Source organism: Macaca nemestrina, chromosome 3 (assembly GCF_043159975.1).
Source record: "Macaca nemestrina isolate mMacNem1 chromosome 3, mMacNem.hap1, whole genome shotgun sequence".
Lineage (NCBI taxonomy): Eukaryota > Metazoa > Chordata > Mammalia > Primates > Cercopithecidae > Macaca > Macaca nemestrina.
In genome coordinates this window covers 70748838-70771444 of record NC_092127.1, presented here as the reverse complement: position 1 = coordinate 70771444, position 22607 = coordinate 70748838, and the positions used below count along the sequence as shown (strand labels likewise).

Genomic DNA, 22607 nt, shown 5'->3' with positions numbered 1-22607 from the left:
AGGCATTGTGCTTCTGGAAAAGCATGCCCTCTCTGGCAAGGCTTCAGCTGTTCTGGGCAGACATGAGTCTGTATTCCAGGGCTGGAGCAGTGTCGGTGATCCAGCCCATCTGTTACAGGCTGAGGTTTTGGATAGAACTCCAGTTGTTCTAGTCAGGAAAAGGAGTGCTAGACAGGGAAACAGAGGCAGAAAATCAATTTTATACGTTCTGGGAACATATCTCTGATGAAGGAAACCAAAATATTCTCTCTAAAATACTGGGGACTGTTAAGCTAAAATTAAGGTTGCAATGCAGGAGTGCACTGTGACCCTCCCCTCTGCCTTTCCTACCTGAAGATGGGCTCCTTTGTTTATCAGCTCAGAAACAGGACTCAGAGGTGCCAGAGGATCTAGGAGAAGACTTTCCTTTCCCCATAAATTTACCTTCCTACATTTTTTTGCCTTATGGAAACCTGAACATACTCTTCTATTACATCATGTTTAGCCTAAAGCTGCCTCCTTACATATTTTAAGTTCAGTCTAAAGGTTTCTCTGTACATAGTGAACTATAACTTAAATGGAGGTGTACACAGTCTAAAGCCTATGCTTGTGCAGTCACTGAGTTTTAGCCAAAGGGGGCCAACTGTTGAAACCATGTTCAATAAGGTAAATGCCAAGCTGTAACCAACCTAGCTGTTTCCTATTGCACTTCCGTTTTCTGTATGTCACTTTCCTTTTCCGTCTGTAAATCTTCTTCCACCACATGGTTGCACTGGAGTCTCCCTGGCTCAGGAGACTGCCTGATTTGCGAATTGTTCTTTGATCAATTAAACTCTGTTAAATTTAATTTGGCTAAGGTTTTTCTTTTAACATTTCTTTGTCTTGTCACTACATAGGATTTATGGGCCATTGTTAAAATACCATTTCAGCAAGGCCTCTAAAACACTACCTTGAAAGATAAATATGTTTGCCCTGAGGCCTCCCCCACATAATAGGTACAAATGTTAGCAAAACTCTGCTTATTTTTCTTTTGTTAATCTGACTTCAGGAGAGTATCTCAACCAAGAACCTAAGAAAAAGAAAAGAAATTCTATTTTCTCCCCTACGATAGCATGCTAGATCAATTAGCAAAAGAACTAATTCCAACTCTCATCAGTCAGTAGGATGTATTTCTTGACTGGTTAAGAGTGGCTTGGGACTTGCCGGTGGTAACCTTCAGAGACTCTAGCCTGTGGGAAGAGTCTCATTTTCACTCTTGAATAAGAAGCCCTAGTTATTTCCTGATCCCTTTACAACTTAATCTCATATACAGAGACAAAAGCGCTGGGAAGCACAGTGTTTGCTGAGTTTCTCTGTCTTCTGAATATGTTTTAAGCCTTCCTTCAATGGTTTGTCAGAAAAAGTAATTCTTATTTATTATTTTTTTGAAACAGGATTTTGCTTTGTCACCCAGGCTGGAGTGCAGTGGCACAATCATGGCTCACTGCACCCTCACTCTCCCAGGTTCAAGCAATCCTCCCACCTCAACCTCCTGAGTAACTGGGATTACAGGCACGCACCATCATGTCCAACTGATTTTTTTTTTTTTTTTTTTTTTTGTAGAAATGGTGCCTTGCCATGTTGCCCAGGCTGGTCTCAAACTCCTGGGCTCAAGTGATCCTCCTGCCTTGGCCTCTCAAAGTGCTGGGATCAGGCATGAGCCATTGTGCCTGGCCCAGAAAAAAAATTCTTATTTACTACAGTCTAATTTTTTTCATTTTAATGCCCCCTCTATTTAACTGTACTAGAACTTCAGACAAGAAATAAGGATACTATTAGCAGCCTGTGCTAAATGTGGTAGTAGGATGACTTGATAATTTTACTATGTTTTAGAATGATCCACAGTTACAGTGTTTTTAATATATCTGTTATCTCATTTATGTTAGAATAGGAATGACTACATAAAACTTCTTAAAGGGACTATGTTGGGAGCAGTGGTATTACGTGTGAAATTTATCCTTCTTTTTTAAATTTTCTAATTTTATAAATTATTATCTAATTTATGTATTAAGCCTTTATCATTTATATCAATTTTTTTTTCTTTTTATGAAGAGTAGCTGTATATGTTAATTTCATACGAGTCATTTATTTCTTTTCTGTTTGTAACTTTCCCGGTCTATGCAGATTGTTTTGAAATTCTGAAAAATTTATATATTTATTATAAAGCAAAACCTAATTATTGCAGAAAAGGTAATAAATGCAGAACATTAACAATTTAAATAATCCATAATTCTACCACAATGGCAAATCATTTATATATGTGTGCATCGTTCAGTTTAGTGTTTTTTGTTTTTTTTTTTTTTCCTTTAGGATGCAGCAATCCTTTATTTTTACACACTTTGACAAGGAGGTTTTCTGTAAACAACCTTTCCAGTGGAGAACAGAGAACATGAAATCAGCGCCCAGATGTCAGCAGCTGCTCTGCTCAGGGCTGAGGCTCCCCCTTGCCCACGTGGTGAGGTGGAGGGGTGCACTTCCCTTCCTTTATCAGCTTATCCTGCTGCTTCCTGATGGGACTCATGTCTCATCGTTTTCTGCAGAAGTATATGCTCTATGAAATCATCATATTCTACCTTGCACTCTTTCTCTGCCCAGATACTACCGATTCCATGTGCACATTCTATCCATTCTTTTTCAAAACCATGACATCGACCAGGAATCTTGTAGGGCTGTTCAGCACTTTGGACTGTCAACCATCGATCTATGTTAAGGCCAAACCTTTTCTGCACATCCAAGAAAGGCATGGCGATCTGATGCTCGTGCCCCTGTCTCTTCTCTAGTTTAGTGGTTTTTAAAAATCACAATATAATTACTGGATTTACTGGCTAAGCAAGTCTCAGCATGCTCGCCATGCTCATAGCGTTCTTCTAAGTGATTTCTTTCACCTAAATTACTCTCCTGCTACTGTATGACCTGCTCGTTAGCTAGATTTGTTTGGTCAGAATAGGCACTGTCCTCAAAAGCAAGGGGGTAGGCATAGTAATGGTCACTTCAAAGATCTCCATCTGAATCTTTGGAAACTGTTAATATGTTATGTTACATGCAAAGGGGAATTAAGATTGCAGACAGAATTAAGGTTGCTGATCAGTTGACAGATTATCCTGGATTATCCAGGTAGATTCAATGTATCCACAAGGTTCCTTAAAAGTGGAAGGGAGAGGTCGAAAATGAGAGTCAGAAAGAGATATGATGCTGAAAGTAGGGTCAGAGAGATGCTAAGTTGCTGGCTTTGGCGTCGGAGAAGGGCAGCCATGAGTCAAGGGATGCAGGTGACCTCTAGCAGTTGAAAAGGCAAAGGAACAGATTTTCTCCTATGGCCTCCAGAAGGGAATGCTGCCCTGTTCACACCTCGATTTTAGCAGAGAGAGCCCCCATGTGAGACTTCTGAACTACAGAATTGTGGTTGTTTTAAACTACTAAGTTTGTGGTAATTTGTTACGGCAGTAATAGGAAACTGAATTCCTTCTTTCCTTCTCCTCTCTCAAAAAGTAAGGGCTCCTCAGTTCTGGGCACTGTATTAGATGCTGGGGCATGATGCTAGATGCAAGAAACAGCAGTGAAGGAACTAACAGAAGGAAACAGAGCAGAGAAAAAAAGAATTAATGCCACCCGTAATTCCACAGTTTAGCAATCTATTGGAATAGCTGCAGCCTCTCTGCCTCTTGCTTTACTATAAGGAGAGAGTTCTCTACATCGCTCACATTTCTTTACATCTTTTGAGAAGCACCTGACTGCCTTTGTTCAAGACTATCTTCTCAAGGATGTCTGTAGGGTAGATATCAGAATATACAGAATAACAAATAAAATATAGGCCAGAAAAAAATGACGTTGATATAATGGCAAAAAAAATTAATTTCACAATGGAATCATTCATTTTATATGTATAAAAGCAAGTTAGGTGGGGCGTGGTAATCCTAGGACTTTGGGAGGCCGAGGTGGATGGATCACTTGAGGTCAGGAGCTTGAGACCAGTGTGGTCAACATGGTGAAATCCTGTCATTACTGAAAATACAAAAATTAGCCAGGCATGGTGGCGCATGCTTGTAATCCCAGCTACTTGGGAAGCTGAAATGTGAGGCTTGCTTAAATCCAGGAAGTGTAGGTTGCAGTGAGCTGAGATTGCACCACTGCACTCCAGGCAGGGCAACAGAGCAAGACTCCATCTCAAAATAAAAAAATAAATAAAGTAAACAAATAAAAGCAAGTTAGATGAATTTAAAATCTTGATTATAAAATGTGAGAATAAGTTTAGTAAAGATAAAAATAGGAAAAACTAGAAATGTTAACTAAGCTATTGTATTAGTCTATTCTCATGCTGCTAATAAAAACATACCTGAGACTGGGTAATTTATAAAGGAAAGAGGTTTAATTGACTCACAGTTCAGCATGGCTGGGGAGGCCTCAGGAAATTTACAATCATGGCGGAAGGCCAAAGGAAAGCAAGACACCTTCTTTACAAGGCAGCAGGAAGGAGAAATCCAAGCAGGGGAAACAGCAGACACTTATAAAACCACCACATCTGTGAGACTCACTCATTATTATGAGAGCAGCATGGGGAAACCTCTCCCATGATTCAATTACCTCCACCAGGTTCTGCCCTTCACATGTGGGTATTACGGGGATTATAATTCAAGGTGAGATTTGGGTGGAGACACAGAGTCAAACCATATCAGAAAGTTGAGGAATTACCTGGTTTTTGGAGTTGGCTCTGAAAATATTTTCTGGTTGGAAAACCAAGTAGAATGCAAGCTTATATATTGTGATTATATTTCTATTTAATATTTCTTCAGAGTTGAAACATTGGTGTTGAAATGGTGGGATCAAAACTGAAGAAGTATGTGCCTTACAACAACAAGAAAAATACCTAACTAAAATACTTGGGTAAAACTTTTGAAATGTCATACTGAAATTATGACTTCTCATGTATTTGATAAATTACTTTTAAACAAAGTAATTCCTGAAGCACTGAAAGAAGCAATGCCTTTGGTGTTTGACTATGTTTATTTATCTACTTTCAGATGTAATATCTGTAAGCTTTCAGAAAAATAATCATTGAAAGATATCAAGTAATAAACATCTACCAAATAAAGCAGAAAAGAATTTTAGAGTGCTTTTTGTTTCTTTACATTGATTCCACAAATGTGATGTTCATCTGATTTCCTTTTAAGTGTTCCTACATCAGTAAGTGAAATAAAACAGTTCAGAACATTTACTCTGGTTTATTTAAACAAAAGATTTGCAAATATAAAGTTAAGCTTAAAAGGCATTTTTCCTTTTCTATCCAGGAAAGTTATGCATTCTTAAAATTTCCCCCATGATCATCATAGGAAATAAAAGAAATAAAAAAATCACATGAAGTTCCACCATCCCAAGATAAACACTGTTATATTTTGCACTATTTCCTTCTAGTTTTTTGGGATCATATATTTTATATGGCATCATATAGCAAAATATAATACACAGCCTGATTTTTCACTGTAAAAGTAGTATATTCTATTGTAGAAAATTTAGAAAAATTATAACATAGATAAAAATTATTAAAATACATAATTGGGTTAATGACTTAAATCAAATTTACTATCAACTATGAAAAGTTCACCAAGTAAATTAATCAGTTTCACTAATTTATAATTCTCTACATTTTCCTAACTTATTAGAAAAAACATTAAATAAGTAACACTGGAAGGCTATAAAAGCCATATGTAATTTTCCATCAACTTTTCCAAAAGTGGGAAAAAATCCTAACTACTAGAAAGATTGATTGGATTGTCAAAAATGTACAAAACTCAGCTATATAAACTGAGAAACTTAGTCACAAATAGATTTGTATTACAATAGTGTTCATTTTCAAAACATTGAAACAAGATAGAAAATAAGTAAAAGTAAACAAAGAAAAAGCACTTCCACTGAACTAGTGTAAGGACAGATTGCTACTACCAAACAGTTTTAGGCTTCAAAGTTGGCATATATCTTTCCTAATAGTATACCTTAAGGCAGTAAGGTAGATCTGCTCTTATCTTAGGAAAAACCATTGTATCCTCATAGAAATTAATAGGTGTTTTGAGAAAAAATAAAGTGTATGTGGCCAAACATGTTTAAGAAAAGTTTTCTATTTTTGTTTTCTCCTAGAAACACAAAGAATGATAGCATATTAAAGACTGAAACATTAAGTATCAAGTGTAATTTTATTTCAGAATTTCTCAGATTTATTTGATAAAGGGATTCATTTTTTTTTCCCCTCTAAAGATGATGATCTTACAAAGATAAAGTCCTGGATAATCCAGTTTGGGAAATTCACACAGCCCAATAGATACCTACTCAGGGTCTCATCCTTTAAAGATTGTCTGAGTAGTTTGTGATTCATTGCTCTGGAATAATCTCGTTTGATCTCTAATTTAATGTCTTATAGGTCACTCCATAGTTACTTCCAAGTATTCTCTTCTACTTACCTGTCACCTTTCTATGTCTGCCTGACTCCTGGCATGCTTTAAGTACTAATAAATCCAGACAGACATTTCAGAATTCCAAATATAAATCACATTTACTAATAATAACAGTAATGATAGAATAATAATAATAATAATAATAATAATGTCATAAAAAAATCTCCAGAGATCTTCCCTGAGTCTTCCCTACTTTTTGAAGAGCCATACCACTTTATCTTCTTTTATTCCTTCTAAATGCTTCATAAAAGAGGAAGCCTCATTATGTTCTAGAACTAATTTCACCTCCAGAGGCTGGAAAAGTTCTTTCTTTTGAAAAATTACAAAGCATTAATTCAGAGTTTTTCAATCATGCTTTTGAGGCACACATAGTTGTTAAGCGTGTTGGAAACAGCATCTTCCTCATCCCCTAGTGGGGTCGTACAAGACCTATAAGCAGGGCACTTGCCTCTGGCTACAGGCAACTTCACTGGATTTTCTCAGGATGCCTTAGAAATATCTTTCAATGTTGCCAGGGTATGAGAAATGGTGGAAAGACATACATTAGTATGCTCAAAACATTTGTATACTGACCCACTTTCCCTTAAGCTGGAAAAGGACTAGAATTCATTGAATAAAGAAATCACAAAATTCATAAACAAGAAACATATTATATATATTTAAATAATAGGAACAATTTTTATTGGCTCTCATTTTAATATAGCTATTGAACTATGACTTAAAGGACATTGTTTAAAATATTGGTAATGAAAATCATATTGTTCCTAAAATATAAAAACACCATAGAAGGCCGGGCACGGTGGCTCAAGCCTGTAATCCCAGCACTTTGGGAGGCCGAGACGGGCGGATCAGGAGGTCAGGAGATCGAGACTATCCTGGCTAATCTGGTGAAACCCTGTCTCTACTAAAAAATACCAAAAAAACCCACAAAAAAACAAAAAACAAAAAAACTAGCTGGGTGAGGTGGCGGGCTCCTGTAGTCCCAGCTACTCGGGAAGCTGAGGCAGGAGAATGGTGTAAACCCGGGAGGCGGAGCTTGCAGTGAGCTGAGATCCAGCCACTGCACTCCAGCCTGGGCGACAGAGCGAGACTCTGTCTCAACAATAACAACAAAACAAACAAACAAACAAACAAAAAACTATAGAAAAAGGTAGTTATAGGGAATCTTTCTTTTTAAACCAAGAGAAAAATCCATGAAAACTATATGAAACTGGATATAAAATAGTGTCATTTGAATATTGTAGTCCACAGGATTCAACCTTCATTTAATTGTACAGCCAAATTGCTATGATTTATTAAGTACAATATGTCCATATATGACTTAATATCTAAAAGACTTATTTTTAAAGAGCCTAAGATTAATACCAAGAACACAAAACAGTCAAATAACGCAGTATGTTAAGCACGGCAGAGCAGCATTTAATAGCTATGCAGTAATTTGTCGTATATCGCTTGCATAACAATTAATCATAGGGAACATTTTATTGATAAATAAAAGGTTTTGTCAGTGAGTACATGCAATGAAATAATACGAGAACAAAAAAACTTGATAGTTTTTAAACTACTGCCTGACAGATTACCTGAAACTAAATAAAAAACAAGCTTTTGTCAGGATATTTGTGTTTTCCAGATTTACAGAGCCATTCTCTTTGAATATTAAATAACCATAATTTTAAATCTCTACTCCTCTCCTAGACTGATTACTGGAGGCAAATTAATTTCAGATTAATTTTTAACACTTTTGATGGAGGAAAATACCTAAAGCAAGAATTTGTATTAATCACATATGCATCTATCTTCTACACAAGGCCATTCAAATTCTCCCAGAATGTTTTAAAACCAGTACTTCCTTTTGCTGAGAACATTACCTAAATATTCCTCCCCAAATTAGGGCACACATGCATTATCTGTGAGTCATACAGCTCTCAAATACACAGATTTCAGATTCCATCATCATTATGAGTCCGTACAATGCCCCTCGTTTCATTTCATTATTTTTTCCCCTTTGTCCTATTCATTCTCGTATACATGCTCTTTCCGGTCAGAGATATTCACATTAACATATCCAATATATTTCCTTAGGCATCTGAAAATATAGCCCTGAGATATAATACATGGTTGTTTTCTGTGTATTTGTATATTTTGAATATATAAAAATTGTTTTTTTCTACAGAATTCATTCCATATTTCCAAGATCCATCTACATTCCTATATATAAAAATGGTTAACTACTTCTTCCTGTATTTTATCCCATTGTGTGTACATGCTATGCATTCTGATTAGCCATTTCCCTAGGGATGGACATTAAACTGCCTCTAACTTCTTGCTAACACAAATAATGCTAGGATACCACAATCCAAAATATCCCCTTAAGGATTTGTACACAATATAAACCCAGGTGAGGGAATGATATATATACAGAATTATACGAATAATTAATTTCACTAGGTATTGTGAGTTACACTTCCACCAACAGAGATTTCTGATTTCTTGACATCCAAACCAGCACTTAGTATTAGCTGACTTTGTAATTTTTAGCAATTCTTTGTTGACTTAATTTGAATTTCTATGATTACAAGTGAAGTTGAACATCACTTCATATACATTTTGGCTATTTAGAATTCCCCTCCCATGAATTGTCTATTTTAGTCCTTGTTCAATTTTTGAGTTTCCTTGTAGATTTTAGTAGTTCCTTATATGGTCTACATGTTAATCACTTTTTAGTATTACACTTTAAAAACATCTCCTGCTAATGTGTGTGCAACAAGTCTGTTAAGTTTGTCTATCATATCTTCTTTGTAAGGAAATATTCAGTTTTAATATGATCATATCCATCAATTTCCACCACCTACCTTTAAGGTTTGTACTTTTTGGGTCTTGTTTAAAAATCCTTTCCCATCCCAAGTTCACAAAGAAAGCTTCATGTATTTTACTAACTTCATAGTGTTGCCTTTTATAGTTAGGTTTTTAATCCATTCAAAATTTATTTTTGTATTTGGAGTGTGGTAAGAATCTAAGTTTATTTTTTCCTATGCGTTGAGCCACTAAATAATCTGTCTTTCCCCTATGAGTTATGATGCTAATTTCTATTATATTCCACATTCTCATATATAACATAGGCTTGTTTACTGGTTTTCTGTTCTGTTACGTCAATTTTTTTGTCCATTCCTATACTGGTATCATACAATTTTTATTGCTATGGTTTTATAATATGTCTTAATATATTCAACAAGACAAGTTCCCTATGTTTGCTCTTCTTTTTAAAAAATTCATCTTATTTATTTGTGGTCTATTATTATTCTATGCACATTTTATAAGCTAATTAATTGTCTAGTTCGTCACAAAATCCTGATGAAATTTTCATTAAAACCTCACTGAATTTATAGATTAATTCAGGAAGAATAATATTTTTACAATATTAATTTATCCCATTCGTGAACATGGTACTTTTCTCTTTTTACCCATATCTTGTTTTATGTCCTTTAATAGAGCTTGAAAAACTCTCTGTGAAGGATGGGTTCATTCATTAGTTTATATCCTATGTACTTTGTAGTTGTTATTGCTATCGTGAATGAAATTGCATTTTATACTAATTTCCAGTTGGTCACTGCTGATACAGAAGAATGATTTTTATATGGAATTTAAATGAATTAATATACATAAAATATTTATAAAATTTCTTATATACTAATTAAGTAAATGCTATATGTGTTCACTACTGTTTTGTTGCCTATCATCAATGTTGCATCTCCACAGCCTTTCTGAGCACTCCTATTAGTTCTAATAGTTTGTCTATTGATTCAATTGGGTCCTCTGGTATAGGATCTAATAATCTGCAAACAGTGAAAGGGTTGGGTTGTCCATTCTATCCAATCCTTATACTTCCTATTTTTTTTGGAAGGAAAAAATACTGTGTTGACTGAGAACCCCTCACCATACTCAATGGAAGCCATGATAACAAGACTCTTTCTTGTCCCTAAAGATGGTATGTCACAATTTTGTTTCCGAAGTTTGCTAATAGATATTCATTAAAAGCTTTTGTTAAGGCCAGGAGCGGTGATCCCAGCACTTTGGGAGGCCAAGGTGGGCAGATCACCTGAGGTTGGGAGTTCGAGACCAGCCTGACCAAGGTGGTGAAACCCTGTCTCTACTAAAAATACAAAAATTAGCCAGGCGTAGTGGTGGGTGTCTTTAGTCCCAGCTACTCTGGAGGCTGAGGCAGGAGAATTGCTTGAACCCGGGAGGTGGCGGTTGCAGTGAGCCGAGATCATGCCACTGCGCTCCAGCCTGGGTGACAGAGTGAGACTTCCATCTCAAAAAAAAAAAAAAAAGTTTTTGTCAATTAAAAAATTATCTTTTATTCATATTTTTCTAACATTTTAAACTATCTCATAATTAGATGTTAAATATTATCAAATGGTCTTTCTGTATATGTTGAGTCATTTTTCCCTCTTTAGTCTACTAATTTGATAAATTATATTATTATCTTTTCTGGTGATGAACCTCCTTACATTTCTGGAATAAATTTTACATTGCCATATTTTATTAAAACATGGTTGAAATAAGCGAATATTTATTTAGAATTTCACATTTTTGCTCATAAGTGAGCTAATAACTCACTTATGGCTAACAAGTAGCTAATAACTTTCTTTTTTTGTACTGTCCTAATCCAGTGGTTGTCTGAAGATTATAATTAACTTCTTAAAATGAATTGAGTTGAAGATTTAAAACGAGTTGTGCAGCTGTCCTTCACTTTCTTTTTTTCTGGAACACTTTGTATAAACTAGACTTATCTCTTCTGGGAAAGTTTTGAAGAACCCATCTTTAAAACAATCTGATCATGTGGATTATTTTTATAATCTGCTTTATAACATATAGAGGCTGAAAGTAAAATCTACATGTTTTAGATTCTCTAGCAGTTAGGATTCTGAATGTAATTTAGGTTCTGTTAATAATATTCACTTGAGGGAGATTTTGATTCAAGACTGAATTATGAGGAAACAGGGTACAGTACATTTGGTTTTATTGTATAGATTGTGGCAGTGGCAGTGTGATACTAAAACCAGTACTGCTGGTGGCAGTACTGATCATAATAGTGGCTGCAGTTCTCTTAGTTGTCCAGTTCTGCTGGGTTTTGGAGATCATTCTTGGAAACTCAGTCAGAGTCTGTTACTTAAGTCTCTCTAGTACTTCTGTGATGTATCTACATTTCCTTTCTAAATTTTCTTTATTTATTTTCTTTTGAGGCAGGGTCTCACTCTGTCGCCCAGCAGCGTTGATCACAGCTCACTGTCACCTCCACTCCACGGGCTCAAGCCATTCTCCCACCTCACCCCCGCCCCCCTCCCCGAGCAGCTGGGACTACAGGCACCCACCTAATGTTTTTGTGTGTATTTTTTGTAGAGATGGGGTTTTGCCATGTTGCCCAGGCAGGTTTCAAACTCTTGAGCTCAAATAATCCGCCTTCCTAGGCCTCCCAAAGTGCTGGAATTACAGTTATGAGCCACCACGCTGGGCCTCATACATTTCTTAATAAAGTATTTTCAGATTATAATAGCTAGAGTATATTTGCTTAACTAGAATAAAGAACTTTGACCATAACAAATATTACCTGCACTGGAGGCCTGATGGGTGATTAGAAATCAATTTCATAGCTAACAGGCAATTTAAGTTTTCTACTTCTTCTCAGGCAAATTATTCCTGGAAATTTATTTCTTTTTTCATTTAAGTTTTTCAATATTATTGCTATATAGTTCATTATTTTTGAAATCATTACTATTTCTATAGGTGATTCTCTTTTGGGGGTTGAATTTTAATTTTTTAGTTCTTTTATTCTTTGTATTAACCAGGATGGAAGAGCAAGCGAGTGAGAGAGAGAGAGAGGGGGAGAGAGAGAGAGAGTTTTTTGTTTTATCTAGGCCCCAAGCTGATTGGATGGTGCCTGTCCGCATTGAGGGCAGACCTTTCTCGCTCAGTCCCTGACTCACATGCCAGTATCCTCTGGCAACATCTGTGAGGAGACACACCAGAGGTAATGCTTTACCAGCATTCTAAGTATTCCTTAATTCAGTCAAGCTGACACCTAAAATTAACCATCACAATTTGCTTGATCAACTTTGTCAGATATGTGTACATTTTAAAAATTTCTTCAAAGAAATTAAATTGTTAAATTATCTCTAATTTTTTCTTTACCATTTTATTTATTTTCTCTTAGTTGTATAATCTCGTCTCATCTTGTTTCTATATATTTATTCCTTTGTTTCCTTTTCTAGCTCTTTGAGCTTTATAGTTGCTTTATTTTTCTCAATCTTTCTTGTTTTTTGATAAATGTATTCATTCAGACTAAAGATTTTTTGAATTTCCCCTTTTTAATCCAAGGGATATTAATTACTTTCAATTCCTAGAGTTATGAGATTTTAAAAATCCACAGTTTTAGTGTTTATTATTTTCTTTTTTTGCGACAGAGTTTCGCTCTTGTCACCCAGGCTGGAGTGCAATGGCACGATATTGGCTCTCTGCAACCTCTGCCTCCTGGGTTCAAGCGATTCTCCTGCCTCAACCTCCTGAGTAGCTGGTATTACAGGCATGCAACACCACGCCCAGCTAATTTTTGTATTTTCAGTAGAAACGAGGTTTCACCATGTTGGCCAGGCTGGTCTCAAACTCCTGACCTCAAGTGATCCACTCTCCTCGGCCTCCCAAAGTCCTAGGATTACAGGCATGAGCGACCGTGCCTGGCTTTAGTGTTTATTCTTAGTTAAATCATATAATGATGAAAGGACATAATCTCCATTACATGAATTCTTTGAAATATATGAAGTTTTCTTTATGACTTCATTCATGGTGATTTTTGTGGATGTTCCATATGTGTTTTAAAAAATATGTATTCTCTGTTAAGATTCTATATCTTCCTTTATGAATTTTAGTTTATTAATGAGATAATGTTATATAGTTTTGATTATATTTTCTGGTAGGCTTGTTCCTTCAGTATTTAAGAAGGGTGGGTTAAAATCATTAACTTTAATTGACTTGTTGGTTTCTTCCCATAGTTCTGTCCACTACCTCCTATCACTCAGCAGTGGTATAGTGAAGGATGGCATAATCTCTATTAGTCTCTTCAAACCATTCTCAACATGTTATTCTTTGATATGGATTTTTTTTCAATCTTAATATAAAAAATTTATTGCTATGTTTCAGATTTCACAAAGCAACTAGGCTTTAAGACATTACTACATGTGAAATTTCCATGTAGTATTAAAAAGAAACCAGGGGCCGGGCGCAGTGGCTCACGCCTGTAATCCTAGCACTTTGGGAAGCCGAGTCAGGTGGATCACCTGACGTCAGAAGTTTGAGACCAGTCTGACCAACATGGTAAAAACCTGTCTCTACTAAAAATACAAAATCAACTGGGCGTGGTGGCACATGCCTGTAATTCCAGCTACTCGGTAGGCTGAGGCAGAAGAATTGCTCAGACTTGGGAGGCAGAGGTTGCAGGGAGCCAAGATTGTGCCACTGCACTCTAGCCTGGGCAATAAGAGCAAAACTCCACCTCAACAACAACAACAACAAAAAAAAAAGAAAAGAAAAGAAAAGAAAGAAAAAAGAAACCAGGCACTCCCTAGACAAGCATTACTGAGCTGAGTAAGACCTCTTCTCTTATTCTAAAAGCAGCAGCCCAAGATGCTATTAACTACCCTTTTGCCCATCTTCCTTTTGATGATATAAGCATATTAGCAACAAACAATTATCTGAAATGAACATTAAAGTTTTAAAGGTATAAATCCCTTTCCAAATATATATTCTGTTCGAGACCAAATTTTCTTCATATACTTCTACCAAAACAACATGAATAAATGCAAAATGCAAAACAACATAAATAAATGCAAATGAAAATGCAAAAAAAATCAATAAATGCACAGCAGAATGAATGCAGAAAAAGATATACGAATCCAGCCACCTTTTATTAAGCTAGACATTAAATAGGTTTGAAAAAATGTAAAACAATGTCACTCTTCTTAAAAAAAAGCTACCTTTGGAAAATATCGTTTTTTATAAAATATACTGCTTATGCTAACATGTAATAGAATATTTATTTTGAAATGAATTAACACAAAAGTATCTCAGTTTTTATCTTAACAATCGTTTTAATTTCTAATATGGTAAATAATGATTGCTATAATCCACATAAACATAAATTAAGCTCTTTGAGGTCCTCAGTTTTCAAGAGGGTAAAGTTGTCCTTGACCCAAATGTTTGAGAATCACTGAATTATTTCATTTCCTTTGAATTGCAATTGACGAATCTCTGATACAGTGTGGTTAGATGACTTGATTTAAGTCAGAAAGCTAATTCATTCTGATGACTTCAGAATTTTAAAAGCCTATTTTATATTTGTAAACAAACATTTTAATTTTATAAATTAAATGATTGATTTTGCTGAATTATTTTGCAGCATTATGGCTACTTATAGTAAAGAAATTACAAGGTTCTTTGGACATTTTAAAATCTTTGAAAAAATTCTACATAATGCATCCTATCAAACTATATTTATTGCAAGTCCCAGTTTCTTTGAGAAAGATGGATAATATCCATTCAGAATCAGAACTATGTCTTGGATAAGTTAGCAATCCTTTCTCAGCTCTATTGTTTTGTTGAGTTCCACAGGGTCTTAAGTAAATGAATGCTAATATCAGAAAGTTTTTTTCATTTCAAAATAAGGAATGTGTCTGCAACGTTCTATTTATATAATTCATAAAACACATAAACTTTATAACTTTATAAGCTTATAAGGCATATTTCCCTGATTTTCTACTAAAGTTTTGAGGCTATCCTGAGATATTTAGGTGTCATATTCTAAAAACACAATTTAAAATGATTTGAGACAATTCTTCAGCCTAAACTCCAAATTTGTCTTTAGACGTAACTGCAGCACAATCCCCAAAATTAATTAGACATATGCACTATAATCCCTCTAGTAGCTCCAAGAATTTGGCATCCTTCGTGGCACAAAATCTTTTGATGCCATCATGTAATGAGTGTGTTGTTCCACACCAATAGACACAAAAATCATACAGTACTTGGAATAAATAGAAACTGTTTTACATAGCATCTTGGTGAGGTAAGCTTGTATTAAATCCCTTTAACAAAACAAGAAACTAAGCTGTAGAGACCTGTTCAGGCTTGCCTAGGGTAAGTCACAGAATTACTGCTGAAGCTGAGGATACAAATTTACATAGTTTTTGGAGTTTGTGACTACACAATAATGGTATCCTCTCTTGCAGTTAGAATCGAGATATACTTGAGATATATTTTACTCTACATTATATTTGTGTACCTCAGGTAACATGAGTAAAGGACATGACTTAGTAGCAGGGGTTGAATTTATCCAGAAACTAGAATTCTCTTACACTTTTTCCTCTAATTAATTAGTGTGATTACAAATAGTTTATTTTGAGGACATGTTTAATCTACCAGTAGCTGAATACTCAAAAGGAAATTTGCTTTTTGAAAAAGAAAGAAGTGTTCCATATTTAATAAATATTAACTGAGTGACCACAATGTGCTGGGAGTTTGAGATGTAGGGCTGAACATGACAGGCAAGGTCACTGCTCTGACAGCTTACATTTGAGTAGGGGTATGCAGAGTAAACAAATAACTTCAGCTAATAAACTGCTATATAATAAAAGAATCATAATACAAAGTGATAAGATAAAGATAAGCTACTTTACATATGGTGATGAGTGAAGGCTTCTTGTGGAAGTTGACATTTGAACTGAGTCCTGAATGAGGAGAGCTAGTCCTGCAAATATTGGGGAGGGGCCTGCATAGACAAGGACTGGAAGTGAGAGGGAGCTGGTTGTGTTTGAGTTGGGGGAGAATACAAACAAACAGAAAGGAGTGTAGCTGTAGTTTAGTGCACCACAGTGAGATGGAGGGAGGTGGGAGTTAGTGCACCAGGGTAAGTCCAGATGGGGCTTACAAGTCTACAAGAACCTTGTAGACTATGGTAGAGTTTGGATTTTAAGTGTGAATGGGAAACCTTTGGGAGATTTTAAGTTATGAGGTCACATGACATAAAGGAGACCAACTAAGTGAGAGATGATGGTGGTTTGAAGCTTGGTTAGAATGGCAATCATTAAAAAGTCAGGAAACAACAGGTGCTGGAGAGGATGTGGAGAAATAGGAACACTTTTACACTGTTGGTGGGACTGTAAACTAGTTCAACCATTGTGGAAGACAGTGTGGGGATTCCTCAAGGATCTAGAACTAGAAATACCATTTGACCCAGCCATTCCATTACTGGGCATATACCCGAAGGATTATAAATCACGCTGCTATAAAGACACATGCACATGTATGTTTATTGTGGCACTATTCACAATAGCAAAGACTTGGAATCAACCCAAATGTCCATCAATCACAGACTGGATTAAGAAAATGTGGCACATATACACCATGGAATACTATGTAGTCATAAAAAAGGATGAGTTCATGTCCTTTGTAGGGACATGGATGCAGCTGGAAACCATCATTCTCAGCAAACCATCGCAAGAACAGAAAACCAAACACCGCATGTTCTCACTCATAGGTGGGAGTTGAACAATGAGAACACTTGGACACAGGAAGGGGAACATCACACATCAAGGCCTTTTGTGGGGTGGGGGGAGGGGGGAGGGGGGAGGGGGGAGGGAGAGCATTAGGAGATATAACTAATGTAAATGATGAGTTAATGGGTGCAGCACACCAACATGGCACATGTATACATATGTAACAAACCTGCATGTTGTGCACATGTACCCTAGAACTTAAAGTATAATAAAAAATTTATTAAAAAATGGAGAAAGGTACACACATTTAGGTTATATTTTGGAGATGTTACTGACAGGACCTGCCAATGGATTGGACATGGGAGGAGAGGGAATGAGAGAATGTACATATTTCCACACATGAAATGTTAACTATATGTCATACCAAATGCATGATCCAAAAAGTAAAACCTAAACTTCATCAAAATTAAAACTCATTCTATGAGGCTGGGCGCGGTGGCTCCTCCGTGTAATCCCAGCACTTCGGGAGGCCAAGATGGGCAGATCTCCTGAGGTCAGGAGTTTGAGACTAGCCTGGTCAACATGGTGAAACCCTGTCTCTACTAAAAATACAAAAATTAGCCAGGCATGGTGGTGGGTGCCTGTAATCCCAGCTACTCGGGAGGCTGAAGTAGGAGAATCACTTGAACCCGAGAAGCAGAGGTTGCAGGGAGCCAAGATCACACCACTGCACTCTAACTTGGGTGATAGAGTGAGACTCTGTTTCAAAAAAAAACAAAAAAACAAAAAAACAAACAAAAAAAACCTCATTCTGTGAAAGACTCTGTTAAGAGGACAAAAAGGCAAGCTACAGAGTGGGAGAAAATACTTGAAAACCACATATCCAACAAAGGACTAGTACATGGAATATATAAAAAAAATTTCAAAACTCAACAGTATGAGAAAATCCAATTAGAACACGGATAAAAGACACAAAGACATATTTCATGCACACAGTAACACAGATGGCAAATAAACACATGAAATGATGCTCAATATCATTATTCAATGGGGAAATGTAAATTAAAACCACAAGCTATCAGTTTGGTAATGAATTCCTACAATTTTATATTGCTTTGACATCCACTTTAAATATAAGCTGGGCTTTCTCACACCAGAGGCAGGACTCCGTCACCCTGGACACAGTTTTCAGTTTGATGCTCCCTTCCCCCAGTTCCTCAATGCAGTGGATCCAGGTATCTGCCTTATACAACTGCTCTCTGGTGACCACTTCCCTAGGTGGTGGCTAGATGCAGGCTGCTTGACTGGCCTTGCTGATCCTCACGCATGGAACGAACTATGCAGACATGCCACAGTGACTACCTCTCAGTCACAGCATGACCCCCTGCTTGCTTTAAATCCACCAATTAAGCTCCCTGTTAGAAACCTGTTTCGATAACTCTCTGGACCTAATAAGGGTACTGGCCCACAGGTCCCTTCCTCTCCCTGACCAATGTGTATGGCCGCCAGGAGTGTCATGCGCCCTCAACCTGTAAGTAATATAATCTTTATTTCCATCTTGTGTCTCTCCTAATCATTGAAAGTGTGCTCTCTTAAAAATCCTAAATTGAAACAAACTTACATCTATTAAAATGAGTAAAATAGGCCAGGCACACGCCTGTAATCTCATGACTTTGGGAGGCTGAGGCGGCAGGATGACTTGAGCCCAGGAGTTTGAGACTAGCTTCTCCAACATAGTAAAATCCCATCTCTGCAAAAAGAAAAAAAAAAAAAAAAAAGAAAAGAAAAGAAAAATCAGCCAGGTATGGTGGCAGATGCCTATAGTCCTGCTACTGATGGCTGGTGCCCCACCCTACTTCCAGCACTGAAGTGGGCAGTTTACTTGAGCCGGGAGGTCAGGCTTCAGTGAATCTTGATTATGCTACTGAATTCCAGCCTGGGCAACAAAGAAAGACCCTGTGTCAAAACAAACAAGCAAGCAAACAAACAAAACAAACAAAGTAAAATAAAAAAATAAAGACAATTAAGGCTGGAAAGGATGTAGAAAAACTAGGTCATTGATATGTTGCTGGTGAGAATATAAAATGATACAGATGCTCTGAAAAACAGTTTGGCAGTTTCTTTAAAAAAGAAATATGCAACTACCATGTAACCCAGTAATTGAACTTCAGTCATCTATTCCAAAGAAATGAAGACTCGCATTAATACAAAAACCGGTACATGAATGTTTATAGTAGCTTTATTCATAACAGCAAAAACTGGAAACAAACTATTAATATATGTGCTTTATTGAGCAAATAGTTAAACAAACTATGGTACATACATACAATGGAATACGGCTCAGCAGTGAAAAAGGAATGAACTACTGATACATGCAACAACTTGGATGCATCTCCAGAGAATCATGCCAAGTGTAAAAAGATAAGCCCTAAAGATTACATACTGTATTATTCCATTTCTACAGTATTTTTGAAATGACAAAATTACAAAATGGAGAACAGATAAGTGGTTGTTATGGGTAAAGGAGAGGGTGGCAGCAGGAGGGAAATGACTGTGGCTATAAAAGGGCAACATGAGGAACACTTGTGGTGATGGAAGTGATGTATCAATGTCAGCATCTTGGTTATGATATTGGACTATAGTTTTGCAAAATGTTGTCACTGGGGAAACTGGATAAAGGCTACATGGGATCTTTCTGTGTTATTTCTTACAAGTGTATATAATTATATCAAAATAAAAAGTTTTCCTTTTTAAAAAAGTTAACCATTTGACATGGCTCTAATATATATCTCTATCTATCTATCTATCTATCTATCTATCTATCTATCTATCTATCTATCTATCTATCTATCTATAAAATAACATCTTTCACTTAAATGCACCATAGAATTTGTTGTGGAAGTTTTGGCTAGGGCATGAGGTGAGTAAATGCAGTTTTTGCAAGTGAGGATTGAGACCACCTGGTTGTAGGACTTGTAGAAGAAGTAGAGCATAACTGGCTGTAAGGCTTTAAATTACATTACCCACTTTGAAAGTCTACACTGGTTGAGAATTAGAGGCTGGAAGAGAAAATTTTTGCAAATTATTGTTAGGCTGCGATACCACCCCTCTCCTCAAGGAAGTCCCTTTTCACCCTAATTCAAGAGAGGAAGCTTAAAGAGACCACTAGAAGAACTTAAGGTCTCGGGGAGATCGATGTGTTGACCTCTCATTTGGAAAATCCAAAGAGCTAGACCTGGCTAGTTCCTCAGAGGGCAGAGACACAAAAGGGTAATGTGAATGTTTGGAGGAGCCGTTTGATTTCCTGCCTGTGCCTCCTGTGGGCAGAGTCTCACAGGAAGCCATCTAACAAAGAAGGCTGGGAAATGTAGTTTGTGGACTCCCTGCCTAGCCATCATCTCGAAGCAGAGGGTAGGAGAGTATGGGGTTCAAAGATTACAGGCAAGTAACCTGCATAGCACCTTTTCAGGAAAAAAAAAAAAAAATCCTCCATTAGACAGTAAACTCCATAAAGAAAAACTGACTTCTTTGGTTTTTAATCTTTGACGGACTTTATAGACTCTAGGGCCTATCACAGTACTTGCCATATAAAATGCTCAATCAATATCAACAGATATTTAAGTGAATAAATGCCTATTCTTACCATTGGTAAAATTTAAATCAGTATTCAACTTAAATGATTGCCAGGTAATACAACCGATTTTTAAAGAAATTAACGCATATGGACATAAATGTTTTACAGTATCCAAATAGTGCTGACATTACTCAAGGAATTGTTTAGGACTACTCGTTCAAAATTGCCTTTCAGACCTAGTTCTTGAGAAATACATTATAATTATTTCTATAAAAGTGGGCATGACTAGTAGAATCTAGTTCTACTGGTTTTGATCTGGATGACTTAATATTATTTCTGAAAATTAAATCCACTCTCAAAGAACAGACTTGTTACTAATTTTGGTAAGTACTTACCACGATTTCCAATTAAACTTGAGGCAACATGATGTCTTAGTCCACTTCCGCCATTGTAAGTTTGAAATAAGATGGCAAATGTGGTGAATAATAATGGTAATAACTCAAATACGACTTTGGCCTTTGCTGCCTTCCTATGACGACAGAATCACCACCCTCCAACCCTCACCCCTCACCCCAGCAATCCGAGTAATTTCAGGAAGCTATTTGTTTCCTTATCCTTAGGTTATTTTCAGTTAAGACAAATGTACAAGCACAAAAAGGAGTGCCTTAGCTTCTGACTCCTAGGGCATAAACCAAGACACACTTTACTATCACACACTCATTTCTCTAAAGGGAAGAAGCCATAAAATGTCTACTATAGTAAAATAGGAAACATTTCAAGGGACAGTAAGGTGTGGGGAAGAATGGGCAGATGTTGTGGCTGTTACCTGTGTGAAGGTAAATAAAATATTAACAATAATAAGCACTTCTACAGCGCTATGTGCCAGGTGCTGTTTACGCTTTCAATCACAGCTCTGTGAGGTAGACACTTATGACTCCCATTTTACAGATGAGAAAATTGAGGCTCACGAAGGTGTTTAACTAGCCAAGGCCACTTGGCTAAGAAGTGAGAGGCCAAGGTTCAATCCTAGGCAATCTGCCTTAAGTTCCTGTTCTGTTAAAAAATAATAATAATAATTAAAGGTATCTGACAATTTTTTTAAACGTTAGGACTGTCATCTGTGGAATCAACTGAAAAGGGAATCAATACTTCAGAAACTGTGATACACCAAGGGAACCTGCTATCCCAGGGAAGAGAGAGAAAGGAGAAGTCAGCTGACTACTCCTTCAGACTAGCTCAGACCACCCCAGCCCGCGACGGCCCTGGACACCCCTGTAACGCAACAGATCCCTTACTGGGTCCCTTCCTAGTGGCGTCACATCGCAAGCGTCCAGAAGGAGGCGGGACTTCCGGGCCAAGCAAGCCATATCGGCCGCGCCGGAAGTCCCTACTGAGGAAAGCTTTGAGGATACTCTGTTCATAAGCTCACGGTGAATATAGCGTTCCACAGACTCGGAAGAAAGGTTGGGACAAGAGTTCAGTGGCGATTGACAAGTACTCGGGGTAGTGAAAAGTAGGAGTTGGAACATGGATAGCCGCTTGCAGGAGATCCGGGAGCGGCAGAAGTTACGGCGACAGCTCCTCGCGCAGCAGGTCCGCGGCCCTGGTGGCCCCTGTGGGAGGGATCGAGAATGCGAGTGCGCGGCCGCCTCCTCCCTCCACACCCCGCCTTTTTCTGTCCCCTCTCTACCTGCCGCTGTTAAGGCCTTTCTGGTCCTTCGATCCTGATCCCTGGTTCTCCCTTTGTAGTTCTCAATTTTCGTGGTGCCCCGAATGTTTTTCAGGTTCCTTCCGCGGTCTTTGTGGTGCTAAACCGAATGCCACGAATAGCCTTTAACCTTTGTGGAACGCCCACCGAGTGTCTGGCATGTTCACGCCAGGATAAGTGTCTTGTTATTCCCTACATTTCTCTTCACTATTTAACTGGTCATCTATTTCTTACTTTTCCTCGTCGTCAGTCCCAAATCCTTGAAATTGTGGTTTCATTATGAAATATTTTTACAGTTTACAATATTTTCTTTGACA

At 37.0% G+C, this 22607-nt stretch overlaps 1 protein-coding gene, 1 long non-coding RNA gene and 1 pseudogene across 3 annotated transcripts in view; 1 reads left to right on the top strand and 2 right to left on the bottom strand.

The window, feature by feature from the left end:
• Positions 1-2443: 2443 nt before the first annotated feature.
• On the bottom strand, positions 2444-2762 carry LOC105486189 (NADH dehydrogenase [ubiquinone] iron-sulfur protein 5-like; annotated as a pseudogene).
• Positions 2763-18049: 15287 nt separating this feature from the next.
• LOC139362337 (uncharacterized) lies at positions 18050-22361 on the bottom strand. Of its 2 annotated transcripts, XR_011621062.1 has the most exons (4): positions 22273-22361; positions 20978-22195; positions 18630-18758; positions 18063-18344 (listed from the first exon to the last, which is right to left on the bottom strand). It is a non-coding gene; the product is annotated as an uncharacterized lncRNA (long non-coding RNA). The 2 variants fall into 2 exon arrangements; XR_011621061.1 differs by having other exon boundaries at positions 18050-18758.
• The window catches only part of LOC105486190 (methyltransferase 14, N6-adenosine-methyltransferase non-catalytic subunit), a 33942-nt gene continuing 33375 nt past the window's right edge, over positions 22041-22607 (top strand). The window contains exon 1 of the mRNA XM_011748914.3: positions 22041-22175. Coding sequence (XP_011747216.1) covers positions 22110-22175 — 66 coding nt within the window. The 5' untranslated portion in view covers positions 22041-22109. The remainder of the gene's footprint in view (positions 22176-22607) is intronic.